The following is a 21,555-nucleotide window of genomic DNA, read 5'->3' as shown; positions in this document are numbered from 1 at the left end:
ACCAATGAAAATGGACAAAGGAGAAACTGTCTACGTATCAGCAGAAAGCTTAATAAAGTGAGTTATGTAAATGTACAGACAAGTTGAATACAAACAAATGGAAATTCCAGGAAATAAATAGAAGGAGCAGAAATTTGCTTCCACCGTCTGATCCAGGAACAGCAGTTCTTGGCTCTGAAGCTTTGAGCCCTGCAATCACGGGCACTTCTTCAGCCCCACAATGATTAGACCTTACATCGCTGGAACCCCAACGATTCTCTTCAGAGCCCTCTTTATGTCTCTGTTCCTCAGGCTGTAGATGAAGGGGTTCAGCATGGGCGTGACCACCGTGCACATCATCGAGGCTGTGGCACTTGAGAGTGAGCTCTGGGTAGCAGCAGAGCTGAGGTACACTCTGAGGCCCGTACAAAAAAATAAGGAGACAACCAAGAGGTGAGACACACAGGTAGAAAACACTTTATACTTGCTCTGAGCTGATGAGATTCCAGGTATGCAGGAAACTATCTTAGAGTAAGAGTAAAGGACCCCAGCAAAAGGACCACCAGCCAAGAGGACAGCTGCAAAATACATCACCAAATTATTAAGAAAGGTATCAGAACAGGCAAGTTGGATCATCTGATTGAGTTCACAGAAAAAGTGGGGGATTTCCCAGGCTGTACAGAAGGACAGCCACAACACCATTAAGGTTTGTAACAAGGAATGCAGGACAGTCATGATCCAGGACACCAGAACCAGCAGTCCACAGAGCCGGGGGTTCATGATGATCGTGTCCTGCAGGGGGTGACAGATGGCCACAAACCTGTCATAAGCCATCACACTCAGGAGGAAGACATCCATCACAGCAAAGAGTATGAAAAAATAAATCTGGGTGATGTAGTCCTCATAGGTTATGACTTTGCTCTGGGTCCGGATGTTCCAGAGCATCTTCGGGATGGTGGTGGAGGTGAAGCAGATGTCTACAAAGGACAGGTTGGCCAGGAAGAAGTACATGGGGGTGTGGAGGTGGGAGTCAGAGCCGACAACCAGGATGATGAGCAGATTTCCAAAGACAGTGATCAGGTACATGGAGAGGAAAAGCCCAAATGTGAGGGGCTGCAGCTCTGGTCCCTTTGAAAATCCCAGAAGGTAAAACTCTGAAATTTGTGTACCGTTTCTCGGTTCCATGTGCTGGAGGGGACTTCCGGGAAAGAGGGGAATAACACGACTAATTTTCACACAAGCTTGCACTACTCCCAGATCTGAAATGCTGCGCTTTATGTTTTGTACTCCAGAAATTTATTTTAATATTTTGTGTAGGTATACAACCCTCTTTAGAGGATTCCCCCGTGTCATCTTAGTTATTCGTTTTTTTCTTCCAACACTTTTTTCTAATGGGTCATGGATCCTACAGTTTTAGTGAGAAATCCCTCCAAATTTCAGGAATATAAATTGAGTGCTGACCATGTTTTAAGCATGGTCTAGGCAAGGAGTAGAGTGTGCTGAAGAACAAAAGTCAATTCAATGATGGAGCAAATAATAAAAATAAATAAAATAAACAGCATTTCATATAGTGTCAGGTGGTATGAAGGACAGAGTGATAAGGATTTTATTTTCATTAGTATTTAGGGAAATTCTAAGGTGACATTGGAACACAGACATCATGTAAGACAGAAAGGTAGATGCAGGATTATAGGGGAAGCGTGTGCCAGCAGAGGGAATGGCCAGTGCAAAGGCCCTGAGGAAGGTACTTGTTTCAAATGTTCAAGTGAAAAAGCAAAGCCAGCGCTGCAAGGGGAATGATCTTGAGGGGCAGTGATGACAGACTCTGTCACACATGTAAGGAGGGATGTGGCCTCTCTGTGACAGCTGTGACCTCCAGGCACAGGGCCATCCTTGGCCACACTGCCCCTCCCTCGGTATTCATCGTGCTGCAAAGCCATCCCATGAATTGACACAGATCCCCATCTTGGTGCCTGCTCTTGACTGAGTTCTGGCCCGTGTATGGTGTCACCTTGGGATTGAGGAGTCCTGGCCCCTGTTGTGAGGACTGCTCACCCTCTACAAGTCACACACGCACAAGACACCATGGTCTTCTGGGTTGTGAATTTCCCTGTCCTCACAGCCCCCACATTCCCGGTTATGCTGGGAATGGATACAACCCAAGGAGACCCGATCAGCCATCTTTCCCCTGCAAAGTGTAGAAATGGTTCCCAGAAATGCTAATTCTTAAGCCTCCCATGGACAAATGAAGTTGAAGATCCATATTGGGATGGGAATTTTCTGCTGTGATTTACACAAACATAAAAAAGCCTCTTCAGTAAACAGAGACAGAGAGTGAGAGAGAGCGGGGAATGAAATGGACCAAGAGGAGCAAGGATCTCACAAGACCAGGTGGTCCCTGAGAGACTAAGAGAAAGAACAAGCCATTGCTTTAAAAGCAATTTAATTATAAAGAAGATGAAAGACCATCAAAGTGTGAGCAGCAGTCATTCTGTGAAACTAAGAGAGCCACTGAATAAATACATTAATTACTTAATCAAGTGAATAAATTCACACAGTGATCACTGCTCTGGACTAAGTTAGGTTGGCTCTCAAGTGATGACAGGTCAACATACGGCTTCCATTCCCTCTGACACTCTCGTCCACGACCCACCGCGGTACTGAACTCACCTGGCTGGGGCGTGTGATGAAAAGGTCTCCTTGTGGAAATCTGATTTCCTCCCTGGATGGCAGATAATAGGGACAAAAGCTCTGTCTTCAGCCAAGACAGCAGGAAGGAGGGAAGCGTCAGCCCCCAGCCAGAATTAGGACTCAGAGCAAACAGACAAAGACCATGCCCCTTCCCATCCAAGGTCGCACAGGCTGACAGACAGGAGACCGGCCTTATATATAACTCCCTGTATCTGCTCATTAGACACATTTTCCCTCTTCTAACTCCAGCATGGCTCCAAGTGGAAAATTCTTTTGTGCCCAAAGAAAATTTCTCTAAGGAACCTGTTCCCAAGAGACTCCTTTAGAAGTAGTGAATCCAGGTGGATTTTTTTTACTCCTTTTCTTTGAACTTGCCTCCTTCCTGATAATCTCCTAGCACCTTATCTCAGCTCCCAGTTATAGTTTCCTCCAGATCTAAGACTGAGGAACCCGCTGGGGCTAGGTCTCTTTATCTTCAAGGCACTGACTTGTGGTGGGGACCCAGCGATCTCCAGACATGTTTATTCTTCTTTTAAATGAGGTGGAGAACTTGGTTCTTCTGATAATAAACCTTGGGCACTACGCACACTGGGTTCAAGATACATTTGCCATTACAGTTAGGAATTTCTTACTTTATCTCAAGCTAAAAGCTGTCCCTCGGTCCCACTTACAAAGTGTTTGTTAATTATAAGATATATTCTTAGGTCTTTGTATGTGCTATCACCTGTACTGAGCACCTTATGGGGATTATTTGATTCAGTTTTCTGTAAACATGTTATCCCTGAGGAGCAACATTTCTGAACTCCCTTCTCCATGCAGGAATAGCGCTTGGTGGCATCTAGCGATCTGCCCGAAGTCGTTGCTCAAGTACACGATGGGCCATGAGTGTGATTCTGTCAGGATGCTTCTAGTTCTCAAGCTTGGGGACAGTGGTTCTCAACCAGAAATGAATTTTCCCCTGGGCATGGCTGGTAATGCCTGATGCTCTCAACACCTATGTCCATAAGAAAACACCCTCCACAAATAGAATTATGCTGTTCTAGACCAACACTTTTCCAACTTCACCTTGTCTGCAAGGTGTCCATGATTCTACACGATCCCACTACAAATGCAGGAGCTGAATCACAAGTCCCGGTGGCCCAGAGATTCTGCCTTTAGAACAAGCTTCTAGGTGACATTGATGCATGAATCCTGGTCTATAGACCACTCTTTGATGAGCAAGCCTGGGATCCTGTGTTAGAGATAGGCATAGGAAGTTTTAGGTCTTCCACACCAAAGATCATCATTGCGTCTCATTTTGAGGGAATAATGTACCCACTCATTTTAGAGGCTGTGTAAATTGTGTTTGCTTCTTTCATATACAGATCCTTGGGTGACACAAATTAATACACTTCTGAAAACACTTTTTAGAAAGCAAAATTAGGGCCTCTCAAATATGTGCACACCCTAATCCCCAGGAACCTATCAACATGTTATTTTTTACAGCGAGGGAGAATTAAGGTGGCAGATTGAACAGGATTGCTAATCAACTTACAGTAAGATAGAAAGATTAGTGATAGTGGGAGAAATTGAAACCCTTGTGTACTGTTGGTGAAAATGTATATTGGTGAGGCCTCGTGGAATGAAATATTGATTAAAAATAGAACTAACATGATCCTCTAACTGCACTACTGGATATTCACCCAAAGAAAACATAAATATTAATAGGAAAAGATATATGCACCCCTGTGTTTTTTGCAGCATTATTTATAATAGCTGAGATATGCAAACAACCCCAGTGTCCATCAATAGATGAATGGATAAAGAGGATGTGGTATATAGTATACAATGGAGTATTATTCATTTACAAAAAAAGATTGAGATCATGTCATTTTCACAGATGGACCTAGAAGGTATAAGGCTAATTGACATAAGCCAGTCAGAAAGACAAATACCACATGATCTCACTGATAAGTAGAATTTAAAAAACAAAACAAAACAGAAAAAAAAAGAGACAAAAGAAACAGACTCTTGAAATATAGAGAATAAATGATGACTTCCTCAGAAGAGTTGTGCAGGGGGATGGGTGAGAAAGATAAAGGAGATTAAGGGGACACTTATCTTTTTTTTTTTTAATGAAGTCATAATAGTTTATTTCCGCTTTTGTCTCCCTTGCCTCAGGAGACACATCTAGAAAGAAGTTGCCAAGGCTGATGTCAAAGGACATTACTCTCTGGGTTCTCCTCTGTGATTTTGATGGTTTCCTGTCTCACTTATCGGTCTCTCATCAATTTTGAATTTACTTTTGCATGTGGTGTAAGAAAGTGGCCCAGTTTCATTCTTTAGCATGTTGCTGTCCAGTTTTCACAGCAACATTTGTTGAAGAGACTCTCTCATTCCCATTGCATTTTCTTTCCTGCTGTGTCAAAGACTGACCACAGGTTGTGGGTCTGTTTCTGGGTTTTCTATTCTGTCCCATTGTCTACGTGTCTGCTTTTGTGCCAGTACCATACTGTATTGATCACTACAGCTTTATAATATAACTTGAAGTCTGTAATTTTGGTGCCTCCAGCTGTGCTTTTCTTTTTCAAGGTCACTTTGGCCATTCGGGGTCTTTTGTAGTTCATCAACACAAGAAACAACAGGCATTGGTGAGGATGTGGGGAGAGGGGAACTCACTTGCATTGTTGGTGGGAATGCTAACTGTTGCAGTCACTGTGGAAAACAGTATGGAGAGCCCTCAAAAGAGTTATAAATAGAACTACCCTACGATCCAGCAATTACACTACTAGGTATTTACTCAAAGAATATACAAAAATACTAACTCAAAGGGATACATGCACCCCAGTGTTTTTAGCGGCATTAGCTACAATAGCCAAATTATGGAAGCAACACAAGTGTCCATCAACTGATGAATGGATAAAGAAGAGGTGTGTGTGTGTGTGCGTGTGTAATGTAATATTACTCAGGCATAGAAAAGAATGAAATTTTTCCATTTGCAATGACGTGGATGGAGCTAGAGAGGATAATACTAAGTGAAATAAGTCAGTCAGAGAAAGACAAATACCATATGATTTCACTCATATGTGGAGTTTTTTTATTTGAGAGAGAGAGAGAGAGAGAGAGAGAGAGCATGAGAGGTGGAGAGGGGCAAGGAAACAGAGCGGATCTTAAGCAGGCTCCACACTCAGCACAGCACCCAATGCAGGCTCAATCCCACAACCCTGGGATCATGACCTAAGCCTATAACAAGAGTTGGAAGGTCAAATGACTGAGTCACCCAGGTGCCCCTCATATGTGGAATTTAAGGAACAAAACAACGAGCAAAGGAAGAGAGAGAGAGAAAAAGAGAGAGAGAGGGGGGCAAACCAAGAAACAGACTCTTAATAATAGAGTACAATCTGATGGTTAACAGAGAGGAGGTAGGGGGAGATAGGAGATGGGGATTGAAGATTGCACTTGTTGGGATGAGCACCTGGTATTTTATGGAAGTGTTGAATCGCCAAATTGTACACGTGGAACTAATATTGCACTGTATGTTAATGAAAGGGAATTTAAATTAAAACTTTAAAAAGAAAGTACACTTATCCTAATGAGTACTAAGAAATATAGAATGGTTGAAGTATATAGAAGTATAGAATGGTTGAATCATTATATTGTACCACTGAAACTAATAAAACACTGTATGTTAATTACACTTTGGTTAAAAAATTTTTGAGGGAAAATAGATTTTTTAAAAAGACAAAAAGATAGAAAGGTTAACTGTGATTGTCCAGGTGGGACTAAGGTAACCATAACGGTCCTCCAAATGTTGCAGAGGGAGACAAAAAGTTGGTGTCACAGAGACTTTGAAAATGCTACCCTGCTGGCTCTGAAGGTGGAGGAAGAGGTGGCCAGCAACGGAGACTGCGATAGATTCTCCTCTGAGCCTCCAGAAGGATCTCAACACTGCAGGCATCTTGCTTTTAGCCCGATGAGACTCCCTCCAAGCCCTGACTCCAAAACTGTAAGAGTGTGTATGTATTTGTTTTAAGCAGCTAGTGTGGGGATAGTTTACAGCAGCAGTAGAAATCTCATAGGGACATAGTCAATAAAATTCTTGGGGCACCTGGGTGGTGCAGTCGGTTAAGCGTCCGACTTCATCTCAGGTCACGATCTCGCGGTCCGTGAGTTCGAGCCCCGCGTCGGGCTCTGGGCTGATGGCTCGGAGCCTGGAGCCTGTTTCCGATTCTGTGTCTCCCTCACTCTCTGCCCCTCCCCCGTTCATGCTCTGTCTCTCTCTGTCTCAAAAATAAAATAAACGTTAAAAAAATTTTTTTTTTAAATAAAATAAAATTCTTTGCAGGAACTGAGTTTAAGACTCAATTCTCTCATCAGCTTCCCTTGGATAAGGGTAATTGATATCAAAAACACAGTGGGTAGAAAGGAAAAATTAAATCGAGTTGGAGATATTCTGTCCCATTAGCTGGTAGAGTGAATTAATTCCTCAGGGCATAAATGTGAGTATGGTCTATGAGGCCTTTGAGCCAGTAAGACAGGAAGGAAGTCTGATCAAACTTAAAGTCATTCTTTGTCATTTCAATCTTTGTCTGTATTTCTGCATCCTTTCATTTCATGTTGATGCAACCATTTCATGTGGATTCTTTTCAGTGCCATCTTCCCCAGTTCTCTCTCAGGTTTCCTTCCAACATAAAAGATGAAATCATAAATACATCTGTGTGTGCATATGCAATGACTGAACTTATTTGCAAGAAAAATGTATGGAAACACACACATACCCAAGACACAACCATTACCCTAAAATGTTTTCTTTGAGGTCAAAAAAGAAGTTCCACATATTTTATCATTCCCAGCAATGTGCATATGCAGGTATGTTTCGAATCCCACATTACCATCAAAAATAGGGAATATGATGCCCGGGATGCTTAAATTTTTAGTAATTACCTAACAAAGCAGTTAAAGCCTATGTAACAGTCTTAACTTATACACAAATAGAAACTTGCACTGAATACTCTTCATTTTTGTGTAGTTCCTTTAATTCACCAAAGTGTACACTTTACATCTGCAGGTTAGTGTGTACAATTATACTCCAAAGATTTAATTCAGTGGGAAAAATTCTAATGGTGCATAGCCAAGGGTAGGATCTGGAGACCAGGTAGCTGATTCTCCCTTAAGAGGGGTGGGAGATAGTACTTCTAATGAGGAAGAAAGCCAAGTGTTAATATGGGTCTATGAACTATGGAATTACATTAAGTAATTCCCACAATAAACAAATTTTTTCTGTAAGTAGAAGATTAACCTCCATGTACAAATGTAGTAACAAGAGCCCGTAAATTGACTGAAGACAGAAGAGCACTACAGCCAAACACAATACCACACATGAGCCTTAGAAACACAATGTAGAGATTCGCACTTGACCCCAGACCCACGAGGAGCCCAGGAGAGATCAGAAACGCTCCCCAGCATATGATTCCATTTGATTGTAAAGGTATAATGATATCTCATTTGACAAGGACCGCCTGTTATACAGCAGTAGCTGATTGACACATTAACCCAAGCGAACAGACCTGAGGCAATTAGAAGATGTGATGCTTTTTTTAAGTTTATTTATGTATTTTGAGAGATGGAGAGTGGGGGAGAGTGATGGAGTCACAGAGAGAGAGGGAAAGAGAATCCCAAGCAAGCTCCATGCTGTCAGCAGCGGAGCCCAATGCGGGGCTCGATCTCATCAACTGTGAGATCATGACCTGAGCTGAAACCAAGTGTCGGGTGCTTAACCAACTGAGCCACCCAGTGGCCCCAGAAAATGCTGCTTTTTATTTGTGGCACATGATCTGACAATTGAGGAGCGCAGTCATGATCATTCTGTTATTCTGGTTTATTTCCAATGACTTTATGAACAAGCAGTGATGGTGGCATTCTAGACACCTAGGTGAATGCTTCTACTCACCAGAGAACTACTCAGAACACACCCAGCCTGAAGCACCTCTTCAGAAAGCCGTGGGTAACCTACATACTGACACATGAGTGACCCTGATTTTCCCTTTCTGTGCCAGAATTTCTGTTTTAAATTTGTCAACAAAGAGGGATCCTGCGAACCCGTAGACACTCTGACCAGAGACCCCAATAAAGGCAGGGCCTGCCATTGTGGCCTTTCTCTCTCTCCTTCTGAATTTCTGTACGGTCCCTCCAGACCTTTCTGCCTATTCCTTGCAGAGACTATAAGTAATAAACCTTGTTTTTTTAGAGTTCTCTGATAGGTGTTGTGGAGGTGTGCCTTGCAATCACATAAGTACCCCAAGGGCCAGTGCAGTCACAGCATAGGCTCTGGTCAGGGAAATGTCTGTGGGAATGTTCATTGGCATAGGTGAGTGCCTGGGCGTCCCTACCTTAGACATCGATGTCAATAGCCTGACATTTAGCCTGTTCATTTTAAGGAACACTGTTAGAGTCCACATTCTCAGGAAGAGTAGTTAAGGTAATGATATAAAAAGATTGACAGACTCAAGGTGAACACTGTGGTTTTGTATTCTCCTGGACAACAGAATTATGTAAAGAGCTTAGTGGCCAAGTGTAGTTTTCTCCCATATGAGGAATGATTATTCTTTTGGGAAATCTACTTGGCATGATAGAAGTCATTTGAAATGAAAAGATTTTTAAGAAATCCAACTTCTGAAAAATAAAATAGAAACGAGAGGGAGGCAAACCATAAGAGACTCTTAATGATAGAGAAGAAAGTGAGGGTTGCTGGGGGGAGGTGAGTGGGGGGATGGGTTAAATGTGTGATGGGCATGAACGAGGGCACTTGTAATGAGTGGTAGGTGTTGCATGTAAATGATGAATCACTAAGTTCTACTCCTGAAACCAATACTACACGATATGTCAACTAACATGAATTTAAATAAAATCTTGAAAAGAAAAAGAAATCCAATTTTCCCATTGTAAGATACAGAAATTTCTAGGCCTTTGTGACCCAAGGATGGGGAAAACATTGGGAACATATGAAAATGGACAAAGGATAAACTGTACATCAGACAGAGCAGAAGCTTAATAAAATGATTTACTTAAATGTATAGAGAAGTTGAAATCAAACAAATGGAAATTCCAGGAAAGAAAAAGAAAGATCAGATTCTACTTCCACAGTCTGATAAAGGGATATCAGTTCCTGTCTCTGAGGCTCTGAGCCCTGCAATCATGGGCACATCTTCAGCCCCAGGACAATTGGCCCTTACGTCCCTGGAACCCCAACGATTCTTTTCAGAGCCCTCTTTATGTCTCTGTTCCTCAGGCTGTAGATGAAGGGGTTCAGCATGGGTGTGACCACTGTGTACATCACCGAGGCTGTCGCACTTGACCGTGAGCTCTGGGTAGCAGCAGAGCCGAGGTACACTCCTAGGACTGTACAGTAAAATAAGGAGACAACTGATAGGTGAGATGCACAGGTGGAAAATGCTTTATACTTGCCCTGAGCTGATGAGATCCCACGTATGGAGGAAACTATCTTAGAATAAGAGTAAAGGATCCCTGCTAGGGAAGCACCACCCAACAATCCAGCTGCAAAATGCATCACCATGTCATTAAGAAAGGTGTCAGAACAGGCAAGTTGGGCCACTTGATTGATTTCACAAAAAAAGTGGGGGATTTCTACTTGTGTACAGAAGGACAGCCACAACATCATTAAGGTTTGTAATAATGAATTCAGGGTGCTCACCATCCAGGACACCAGAACAAGCAGTCCACAGAAGATGGGTTTCATGATGATCGTGTAGTGCAAAGGGTGACAGATGGCCACAAATCGGTCATAAGCCATCACAGACAGTAGAAAGTTGTCCAATCCAGCAAAGAGTAGGAAAAAGTACATTTGTGTGATGCAGCCTGCATAAGTTATGACTTTGTTCTGAGTCTGGATGTTCACCAGCATCTTTGGGACACTGGTAGAAGTGAAGCAGATGTCTACAAAGGACAGGTTGGCCAGGAAGAAGTACATGGGCGTGTGGAGGTGGGAGTCAGAGCTGACGGCCAGGATGATGAGCAGGTTCCCAAACATAGTGATCAGGTACATGGAGAGGAAAAGCCCAAATATGAGGGGCTGCAGTTCTAGACCCTCTGAAAATCCCAGAAGAAAAAATTCTGAAATATGTGTATCATTTCCTGGTTTCATGTGCTGGAGGTGACTATCAGGGAACAAAAAAATAACATGACTAATTTTCTCAATAATGAACATTGCAAATATCATTGAAATGCTACAATTCTTATTTTGCATCAAAAGTGAATATCCATCATTTTTGTACAGAACTTATCCCCTCTCAGCATCTCCATGCCAGCTCTGAATAGGTATTCACTTCCCACACTTAACATTTTCCCCAAGTGCTCATGTTTTCTTTACTTTTAATGAGAAATTCTGTCATGCGTTTGAGGAATAACCTTGAGCACTGACTAACCTTCACGCAAAGCGTATAACTGTCAAGACACAAAAGCCTGGAGGGTTCAGTGATGGAGAAAGGGGATAAGCAAATAAAGACCAGATAAAATATCAGGAGGTGACAGGTGCCGTGAAGAAAAACAAAGCCTGTGTAAAGGGAAGCGTGGATGGAGGGATGGCTCTTCCTGGTTGTTCGGGCACACCGGCACACATGTAAACAGAGCCCTCGAGGAGACAGGAGACACAAGGGCCTCTGGGGAAGAGTGTGCCCATCAGACGGAACTATGGGTGCGACGGCTCTGAGGAAAGACGTGGGTTTTTCTAAATTAATTTTTTAAAGCATGAGGGTGGTCGACACACCAGGTTAGGTTAGTGTGGGGGGCGCCACACAGTGATTCAACAAGTGTCAACATCACGCCCTGCTCACCAGGCATGGAGCTGCCATCTGTCACCACACAGCCTGTGACAGCATCACTGACAGTATTCCCTCCGCTGGGCCTTTATCTCCTCTGAGTCTCCCCTTCCTGAACCTGGAAGGAATTCCTTAACCGGAAGCCAGTGTCTCCCACTCCCCTTCACCATCCTGCCTTTTGTTGTTTGCATATTGTGTTAAAGACCCAGGCTCAAAAGAAAGCCAGTGTGTCCAGGGGAAGGAGCGAGAGGAAGACTGATGAGAGGTGGTGGCAGGGAATGTGGAGGAATGAGGTGGCCTCCCGGACACAGATGAAACTTCCCGGCACAAGGAACCCCTCCTTCACATGGTGTTCCTTGCACTTTATTAATTTCGTTTCCAAGGAATCTTTGAATAGAAATAGGCACCCTTCCTATATTCATTGTCAGTAGTAATCTGGCACCTGTATTTTAAGGGTCACGTATTAGAGCTATGGGTTTCAGGACTTCTCCTTGAGAACCACTATGTCGCACGTGGACACACACACACACACACACACACACACACACACACGCTATAGCCTCCTATAGCTATTCTCACCTATGGCCACAATATTATACAAACAATGATACAAGGTAGGCTGTCAACAGCAGATTGTCTTTCCTCTAAAGATGTAAAAATGTGTCCAAATTCCATGAGCATGTAAACATGGGTCTCCATTTTAATAAGATCATTTCATGTCCAGTGTTTAAAGAAAACTAAAAAATCAAATTCAAAAACTGAGAGCAAGAAAAGTGGGGAGAAAGATCTGATGAGCTCAGGTGGCCCCTAGCGATGGTGATGAGAAAGGTGTCCCTGGTTCTGGTGACACCCCAACCCAGGTACATCTCCTTGATGCCTAGAATAATAAAACAGCAAAAACAATTTATCCAAAAGAAAAATTATGAATGTCTTCATGTTATCAAGGCATCCCACCAGAATAACAAGCAAGGAAAGACACCAACAATTCACAAAAGGAAATGCACAGAGTACAAAAAAATGGGAGATTTTCAAAGATTATTTGCTTAAAAAATTTTTTTCTAAAAAACATATAATTCCAAACTTGTATAATCAGAAACTTGGGTTTCAAATTTGGAATCTACACATATTTGCTCTTTGAACTTGGAATAGCAACAAATCTATTCTCATATGGCCCAGGAACAGATGAAGCTGGCCCTTCCCTCACATTCCTTTGTAATTCCTGGGCTTTGGGTTTTAATCTCTTTTTTGGCAAACTCATCGGGCAACTCTCCTCCTGTTTCTGATTTTTGTCCAACGTGTGTAGGCATCCCTACAGTCTACCCTATAAAATCCTGTACGTGCCTCAAAAACCTATTTCCTTTCTTCATCTGTATATCCCTGAGTACATTATGTCACACACACATTTATGTCAGTCACTCTACTTTCTTCATTTAATGTAAGATCCAAATGAGCAGGACCTCACCTCCTTTGTTCATTTTTGCCATTTGATAAAGGTGTGCATTGAGATAGAAACACACTTCTAGAAAATGGAATTTATTTTTTGAGGAACCTCCACACTGTTTTCCAGAGTGGCTGCATCAGTTTGCATTCCCACCAACAGTGCAAAAGTGTTCCCATTTTGCCACATCCTCGAACCAGCAATAGCACTAGTAGGAATTTATCCAAGGGATACAGGAGTGCTGGCTCATACAGGCACATGTGCCCCAATGTTTACACTATCGACCGCACTATCGACAGCACTATCGACAGTAGCCAAATTATGGAAAGAGCCCAAATGTCCATCAACTGATGAATGGATAAAGAAGATGCGGTATATACATACAATGGAATCCTACTTGGCAATGAGAAAGAATGAAATCTTGCCATTTGCAGCAACGTGAATGGAACTGGAGGGTATTATGCTAAGTGAAATAAGTCAATCAGAGAAAGACAGGTATCATATGTTTTCACTCGTATGTGGAACTTGAGAAACTTAACAGAAGACCTTGGGGGAAGGGAAGGGGAAAAATAGTTACAAACTGAGAGGGAGGGAAGCCAAACCATAAGAGACTCTTAAATACAGAGAACAAACTGAGGTTGATGGGGAGGCAGGAGGGCAGGGTAGAGGGGAAAATGGGTGATGGGCATTGAGGAGGGCACTTGTTGGGATGAGCACTGGGTGTTGTACGTAAGCGATGAATCATGGGAATCTACCCCCAAAATCAAGAGCACATTGTACACACTGTATGTTAACCAACTTGACAATTAAATTAAATTAAATTAAATTAAATTAAATTAAATTAATTTAAAAAAAAATTTTTTTTTCAACATTTATTTATTTTTGGGACAGAGAGAGACAGAGCATGAACGGGGGAGGGGCAGAGAGAGAGGGAGACACAGAATCGGAAACAGGCTCCAGGCTCTGAGCCATCAGCCCAGAGCCCGACGCGGGGCTCGAACTCACGGACCGCGAGATCGTGACCTGGCTGAGGTCGGACGCTCAACCGACTGCGCCACCCAGGCGCCCCTAAATTAAATTAATTTAAATTAAAAAAAAGAAAGTGGAGTTTATAAAATAAAAAGAACAGCAGGAACAAGAAAACCAGGATAAACATAGTGGATTCAAAACAACCTTGTTAATTGAAATTGAATTTTAAAAGACTGTCTTCTGCAAGAAAAGATTAAACATAACAATAATTTCATCGCATTAACACAGGTCTCTATATCAAAATGGAATGGGCAACAACCAAAAGCAGATATGAAAATATAATTTATAACCATCATTCATTTAAAAGTAGTGCAGGGAGCATTATCTAAAATTATAATCTCATCCTATATAAACATAAGTGGAGTCACACATTCTTGTGAGAAAGATATAAGTTGAATGCAAGAGGAATTCATGTTTCCACAGGATGTTAGAAGGATGATTGCTAGCTCTGAGAACGGATCTAATCACGTGAAGCAAAAGACAGTGAGGAATCACAGATGTGAGGGAAGGTGGCGATACATACAAAAGGCAGTTTATTACTACAAGGCACATAAAAAGCAATGGGTGGGAGACAAAATGTGACTGATAGACTTGACCACTCAAAGTTTATAAACTCTCACACCACCCAGAAAATATATCTGTGCATACATACAAGAATTAAACAGCAAATAGCAAACTTGGCTTAAAATTTTGCAATTATTTCTTTTGTTTGCTTCATGTTTTTATTTACATTCTAGTTGGTTAGCATATAGTTTAATATCGGTTGTAGGAGGAGAATTATTCGTTGAAAGAATGCAATCAAAGAGCAAAAGGAAAATGATTCGGCAAGAACAACAAACAAACAAAAGCAGGAATAAGAATGTTCAGACCCCAGGATACAAGGCAAAGAACTTTCCCAAATAAGTTACGACAGAGAAAGTAAATGGCTAACGAACCCAAAAATATTTTCCGGCTCCAGGTAATGAAATAAGTGGAAAATAAAGCCCTCTAGCATATGCCTGTTTGTCTTTGAAATAAAAATTTTAAATGAATACCTAATGTGAGAGAAGATTCTGTGAAATGTATGTCGTCAGAACTGCAGTTGCAAGATTGTGGCTCCCTCCGTTGGTCTGGATCTTTCTAATGGATACAGAATATGCTCCAATATACCCCATCTTAAAAATATTTTTTAAATTCCCTCACTGCACTGCAATGCTCTCCATACCTAATAGTGTTTTTTCATATTCCCTTTAACTGCAAAACTCCTCGAAGTTTTCACATTTTCCTGGGAGTCAGTATCCCCATTCCTTCTTTAGTCTCACCCAACTGGACTTTCATTCCCACCACCTAATTGTGGACAATAGTCCTTGCATCTCCAAGTTCACCAGACATTTCTTTTTTAAACATATTAAATAAATTGATTATAAATGAATGAATTCACCACACCAGCTTGTCTCCTGACTAGGCTGGTTAGGCTCTCAGGTGACCTCAGGTAAAAGCTTTCAGCTTCCATTCTCTCTGAACCTTTCCTGAAGTACCTGCTGAGATCTGAGACCCACCTGGATGGGGTCTCTGAGAGGAAGGTTTCCATGTGGAAGTCCAAATTCCTCCCCATTGGTTGATGATGGAAACCAAAGCTCTGTTCCCAGACCGCAGGAAGGAGTGAAGCATTGGTCCCCAAGCCAGACTTAGGAATCCAAATGCAAAAACCATGTGTCCTCCAGCTTAAGATTGGAGCAGGGGGTCAGGGGCTGCAACTGAGGAGATATTTACAGCTCCTTATGTTTGTTGTATCTGCTCCCTATACCTGCTCATTAGACACATTTCCCATTGTTACTTCAACCCCTGAGCACATCTCCCTAGGGGAACTTATATGGACAGAATGGGATTTTTTCCTGTAGATTCTCTGTTCCCAAGAGATCAGATTAGAATCAGGCATATCCAATTTTTATTACCCTTCCTTGAACTTTCCTGGCTTCCAGAGCTCTAACATTGAAACTTTTCACAGCCCTAAGTGAAAGGTTTTTTTCCAAATCTAAAACTCAGGAACTTGTCTTGACTATGTCCCTTGGTTCTCCAAAACAATGACTTGTGGTGGGAACACATCTCCTGATAGCTCTAGAAAAATCCCTATTCCTTCTTCAACAAGCAAAGGTGTGTTCCTTTCCTATACAGTCATGGGTACAACAATCCTTGGCTTCATAATTATTTTGACAAATCAGTTAAGAGTTTGTATCTTTAATACAGGTTAAAAGTTGACATTTATGAAACATTTGGTAATTCAAGCTATATTTTAAAGCATAGTCATCAGGATAGTAATGTACTGGCACAAAAACAGACACATAGATCAATGGAACAGAATAGAAATCCCAGAAATGGACCCACAACTATATGATTAACGAATCTTTGACAAAGTAGGAAAGGATATCCAATAGAAAAAAGACAGTCTCTTCAACAATGGTGTTGAAAAATTGGACAGCAACATGCAGAATGAAACTGGGCCACTTTCTTACACCAAACACAAAAATAAATTCAAAATGTGTGAAAGACCTCAATGTGAGACCATCAAAATCCTAGTGGAGAACACAGGCAGCAATCTCTCTGCCCTCAGCTGCAGCAACTTCTTCTTTTTTAATGTTTATTTATTTTTGAGAGAGAGAGAGAGAGCACGAGCAGAGGAGGGGCAGAGAGAGAGGGAGACACAGAATCTGAAGCAGACTCCAGGCTCCAAGCTGTCAGCACAGAGCCCGATGAGGGGCTCGAACTCACAAGCTGTGAGATCATGACCTGAGCTGAAGTCGGACGCTTAACTGACTGAGCCACCCAGGCTCCCCTGCAGCAACTTCTTATTAGACATGATGCTTGGAGGCAAGGGAAACAACAGCAAATATGAACTATTGGGACCTCTTCAAGATAAAAAGCTTCTGCACAGCAAAGGAAACAATCAACAAAACTAAAAGGCTGCCTACAGAATGGGAGAAGATATTTACAAATGACATATCTGATATAAGGTTAGTGTCCAAAATCTATAAAGAACTTCTCAAACTCCACACTGAAAAATTAATAATCCAGTGAAGATTTGGGCAGAAGACATGAACACTTTTCCAAAGACGTGCAGATGGCTAACAGACACACGAAAAGATGCTCAATGTCACTCATCATTAGGGAAATACAAATCAAAACCACAGTGAGATATCACCTCACACCTGTCAGGATGGCTAAATTTAACAATGCAGGAAACAACAGGTGTTGGCCAGGATGTGGATAAAGGGGAACCCTCTTACACTGTAAGTGGGAATGCAAACTGGTGCAGCCACTCTGGAAAACAGTATGGGGGTTCCTCAAAAAATTAAAAATAGGACTGTCCTACAATCCAGCAAATGTACTACTAGATATTTACCCAAAGGATAGAAAAGTAATGGTTCAACGGAGCACAGGCACTCCAATGTTTATACCAGCATTATCTACAAGAGCCAAATAATGGAGAGAGCCCAAATGCCAATTGAGTGATGAATGGATAAAGAAGATGTGGTTTACGTATACAACGGACTATTACTCAGGCATGAAAAAAGACTGAAATCTTTCCATTTGCAATGAGTGCATTACGCTAAGCAAAATAAGCCAGAGAAAGACAAATACCATATGATTTCATTCTCACGTGGAATTTAAGAAATGAAACAGATGAACATAGGGGAAGGAAGAAAAGAGAGAGAGGGAGGTAAACCATAAGAGACTCTTAGCTATAGAGTACAAACTAGGGGTTGCGGGGGAGGAGGTGGGCAGGGGAGGGGTTAAATGGGTGATGGGGATTAAGGAGCACACTTGTTGTGATGAGCACTGGGTGTTGTAGGTAAGTGATGAGTCATTAAATTCTACTCCTAAAACAAATATTACACTTCATGTTAACTAACAAGAATTTAAATAAAAACTTGAGGGGTGCCTGGGTGGCTCAGTCAGTTGAGCATTTGACTTCAGCTCGGGTCATGAGCTCACCGTTTCTGAGTTCAAGCCCCATGTCGGGCTCTGTGCTGACAGCTCAGAGCCTGGAGCCTGCTTCAGATTCTGGGTCTTCCTCTCTCTCTTCCCCTTCCCTACTTGTGCGCTCTCTCTCTCTCTCTCTCTCTCAAAAATAAATAAACATTTTTTTAAAAAAAAGCTTGAAACATTTAAAAAAAGATCTTTTCAGGCACCATGGGCTGAGCTTGAAATTGTATATGTATTGTCTCATTTATTTTTTTCAAAAGCCATTCTATGAGGGCCATAATGTTAGGAGCCTCATTCCACATTTGGAGAGATGTGACTTGGAAGGGTTGAGTGGTCACCCCAGAATTATGGACTGGACCATTATGAACTGATGTGCTTCTACTGGAATGCTGAGTTCTCTTGCTCTAGACCAGTGGATCTCAGCCAGGGATGATTTTGCCTCCAAAGGACACTTGAAAATACCTGGAGAAGGTTTTGTTTGTCATAGCTTAGGAAGTGCTCCTGCTAATTTGACATGCCCAGGGTGGCCCAGAAATTCTGCCTTGTAACTAGCTCCCTGTTGTTACTTTGACGATCTTGGTCTGTAGACAACCTTTGCATATTAAGACTGTGGTCCAGTGGTAGAATCAAGTGTGAGTATTTTGGGGTTTTCTTCTATAAGAACCCCCCTACCTACCTCAGGTCTGATCTTAGGCAGTCAAATGTGGGACTCAGTGGTTCAGCTTCTTTATACACAAGTTTGCAGGTGTCTCTTTTTCCTCATGACAGGAAATGAACCTTCTAAGCCTTTGTTCCTTTATCTGTAAACAAGAGAAATTCCATCTAAGCATTTGGTGTGAGAATCCTTTTGGTTAGTAATATCTTTTTAAAAAATTTAATGTTTATTTATTTTTGAGAGAGAGAGAGAGCATGAGTAGAGGAGGGCAGAGGGAGACACAGAATCCAAAGCAGGCTCTAGGCTCTGAGCTGTCACCACAGAGCTTGATGCAGGGCTTGAACCCACAAACCGTGAGATCATAACCTGAGCCAAAGTCGGACGCTTAACCAACTGAGCCATGCAGGCACCCTGAGAAGTTAGTAATTTTTTAGATCTCACAGGGAATTACCTGGCACAGAGAAGGTGCTCAGTCCACAGGGGCTACTGTGACCTTCTAAGTTCCACATTGACTAAGTTGATGATGACACGCCCCTCCATAAAAGTCTCTTGGGACAGAAAGTGAGTCCAGGATTATTCTGCTTCAGGGGCAGTTTTTTGGGTGGGTTGGGAAGGCAGTGGGTGTAGATGGCAGCATCCGACACAACTGGGGGCCCTGGCAACTCACTGGCACACTCTTACATTCATCCCTGGGTGAAGTCCCTGGCTGAGATCTCCTGGAGCACTAAGCGTGCTGCCTTGGGATAGAGCTTATGTGGGTAAAGTATAATTGTTCCTCTTACTCTCCTCAATGTGTTCAATATTGAGTGTTTTTTGCTCCAACTTTGGGCTTGAGTTTCTTCATCAGGCCCCTGGACTTCCATGAAGATACTCTCAGCAATGAGTTACTGTCTTTTCTTAGGGAAAAGATGTGAGAAAGCTCCAATTTCACCGTTTTGACGATCTGTTTTTTTAATTGGGAAAATACATGTTTTCTAGAAGCTCCACTAACAGATTTCAGCTCACATATGTTTGGGCACACTTGTGTCACATGGTATGGTCAGCAGAATGATGGCTTTCCAAAAATGTCTGCTTCCCAATCCTCAGAAGCTGTGAAAATGTTAGGTTACAAGGGAAAAGGGATTAAAGTTATAGAAGGAATTAAGTTTGCTCATCACTTGATCTTAAGATAGAGGTTATCTGGGGCTAACTGGATGAAGCCCTTGTAATCCCAAGGGTCCATGAAGAGAAAAAGGAGGCAGCTTAAGGGTCCAGGAAATGAGAGAAGGGAAAGACTCAGTCAGCCACTGCTGGCATTGAAAACACAGGATGGAGCCATAGGACAAGGGAGGAGGATGTTCCCTAGAAGCTAGAGAAGGCAAGAAAGGGGTTTATCCTCCTGGAATCTCTAGAAAGGAATGCAGCTGTGAAGACATCTTGATTTCTATCCCAGGGAGACCCATTTTGGACTTCTGATCTCCAGAACTGTAAGCTAATACCTTTGTGTTCTTTTTAAGCCACCAAGTCTGCCATCGCTGGTTACAACAGCAACAGTAAGCCAAAGCACATGATGACCCCTTTATTAATGTTTTGAGTATATTGCCACCCCCATCAATATCCTGCTACTAGGAAAAAGGGGAGAATCGATATTGAAAAGGCAACATAGCTTCTGTTCTTGATTAGAACCTGTAATAAACTTCCACTCACCAAACTGTGAAATTGACGGGAGAATAAGAAAACACAAATCCTATAAAATAAAATATGTCATATTATAATTTTTTAATGTTTATTTATTTTTGAGAGAGAGACAGAGTGTGAGCTGGGGAAGGGGAAGAGAGGGGGGAGACACAGAATCTGAAGGAGGCTCCAGGCTCTGAGCTGTCAGCACAGAGCCCAACGTGGGGCTCGAACCCATGAACCATGAGATCATGACCTGAGCCAAAGCCAGATGCTTAGCCTACTGAGCCACCCAGGCGACCCATAAAATCTGGCATATTATAAAAGTGGAATAAAAAAAAACAATGAGGGAAGCAAGGCTTTTGAAATAAGAGGTGTTTGGACAATTTGTTATTAGTTAGAAGCAAAATAACATTAAATTTCTATCTTAATGACAACCGCTTGTTGGCATAAAGAGAGTGAACATGTAGAAAAGCAAAATGAATAAAGTGAACTTGTAGAAAAAACATAGCAGTGGACATCTAGAGAAAAGATTAGGTTAATCCTCTGAGCATAAACCAGATGGAAGAAAAAGCAAAGAACTGAGAACATAATCAATGGATTCCAGTGCCTTGAAATCTGTAGGTCCAACAATAAAGAAAATTTACAAACAAGTGTAAAACTAGGGAAAATATTTAGAACACGTTGGATATTACAAAGCATAAAGTGTAGACATATAAAAAATTATTTTAACCCAATTAGAATAAAAATACCTGAGAAATGGTCTAAAGATGCAAACCAAAAATATAGGAAGAAAACATGCAAATAAATATACAAACTGGAAAATGTGCTAAACTTTGTAACAATCAAATGAAGTGAAATTATAATATTAAGGAAAACTTAATAAACCTCAATGTAGGGTTTGGATTTAAAACTCCGTCATTAGAGCTATACCAGGCACTGTAAAGATAGGTAAGAGACAGTTCTGAAACTCAAGAAATCTGTAGAGTGGACAAGTTGAGAAATTTAATAACGTTGATGGGACTGGAAGGAAAGTAGATCAGAAAAAAAACGTGGAGGGGATCAAATCTTTGGGTTCATTTTATTCATGTGACCTGAGAAAACATCTCTGTAAATGAGTTTTCAGGACATTTCCAAAATAGGTACACATCCCATCCCTCTGAGGATAGATATTAAATACATGAGATTTGATTCATTTTTTTTTTAAGAAATCCAAACCATTACCAAATATAACTGAGAAAATATCAGGTTCTGTTCACACCAAGTTACAATGAGTGGTTATAAAGTGAAAAAGGGAACTCAAGATATAGCCTGAAGAAAAATCGAGAGGG

The 21,555-nt window shown here is 41.7% G+C and overlaps 2 protein-coding genes across 2 annotated transcripts; both read right to left on the bottom strand.

Annotated features, from left to right (window-relative positions):
* Nucleotides 1–231: 231 nt before the first annotated feature.
* LOC112852643 (olfactory receptor 7A17-like) lies at nucleotides 232–1,164 on the bottom strand. The gene has a single exon (XM_025916165.2). The coding sequence runs from the start codon at nucleotides 1,162–1,164 to the stop codon at nucleotides 232–234; it is 933 nt and encodes a 310-aa protein (XP_025771950.2).
* An 8,713-nt stretch (nucleotides 1,165–9,877) lies between these two features.
* On the bottom strand, nucleotides 9,878–10,810 carry LOC112852579 (olfactory receptor 7A17-like). Its single transcript, XM_086684699.1, has one exon. The coding sequence runs from the start codon at nucleotides 10,808–10,810 to the stop codon at nucleotides 9,878–9,880; it is 933 nt and encodes a 310-aa protein (XP_086540825.1).
* Nucleotides 10,811–21,555: the final 10,745 nt, after the last annotated feature.

The sequence above is a fragment of the Puma concolor genome, chromosome A2 (assembly GCF_028749965.1).
Source record: "Puma concolor isolate L17-30 chromosome A2, mPumCon1.1.hap2, whole genome shotgun sequence".
Taxonomy (NCBI): Eukaryota; Metazoa; Chordata; class Mammalia; order Carnivora; family Felidae; genus Puma; species Puma concolor.
This window is presented reverse-complemented; position numbering and strand designations above follow the sequence as displayed.

Coding starts and splice junctions, on each gene's coding strand:
- LOC112852643 (XM_025916165.2), bottom strand. CDS start 1,164: ATGGAACCGAGAAACGGTACACAAATTTCAGAGTTTTACCTTCTGGGA.
- LOC112852579 (XM_086684699.1), bottom strand. CDS start 10,810: ATGAAACCAGGAAATGATACACATATTTCAGAATTTTTTCTTCTGGGA.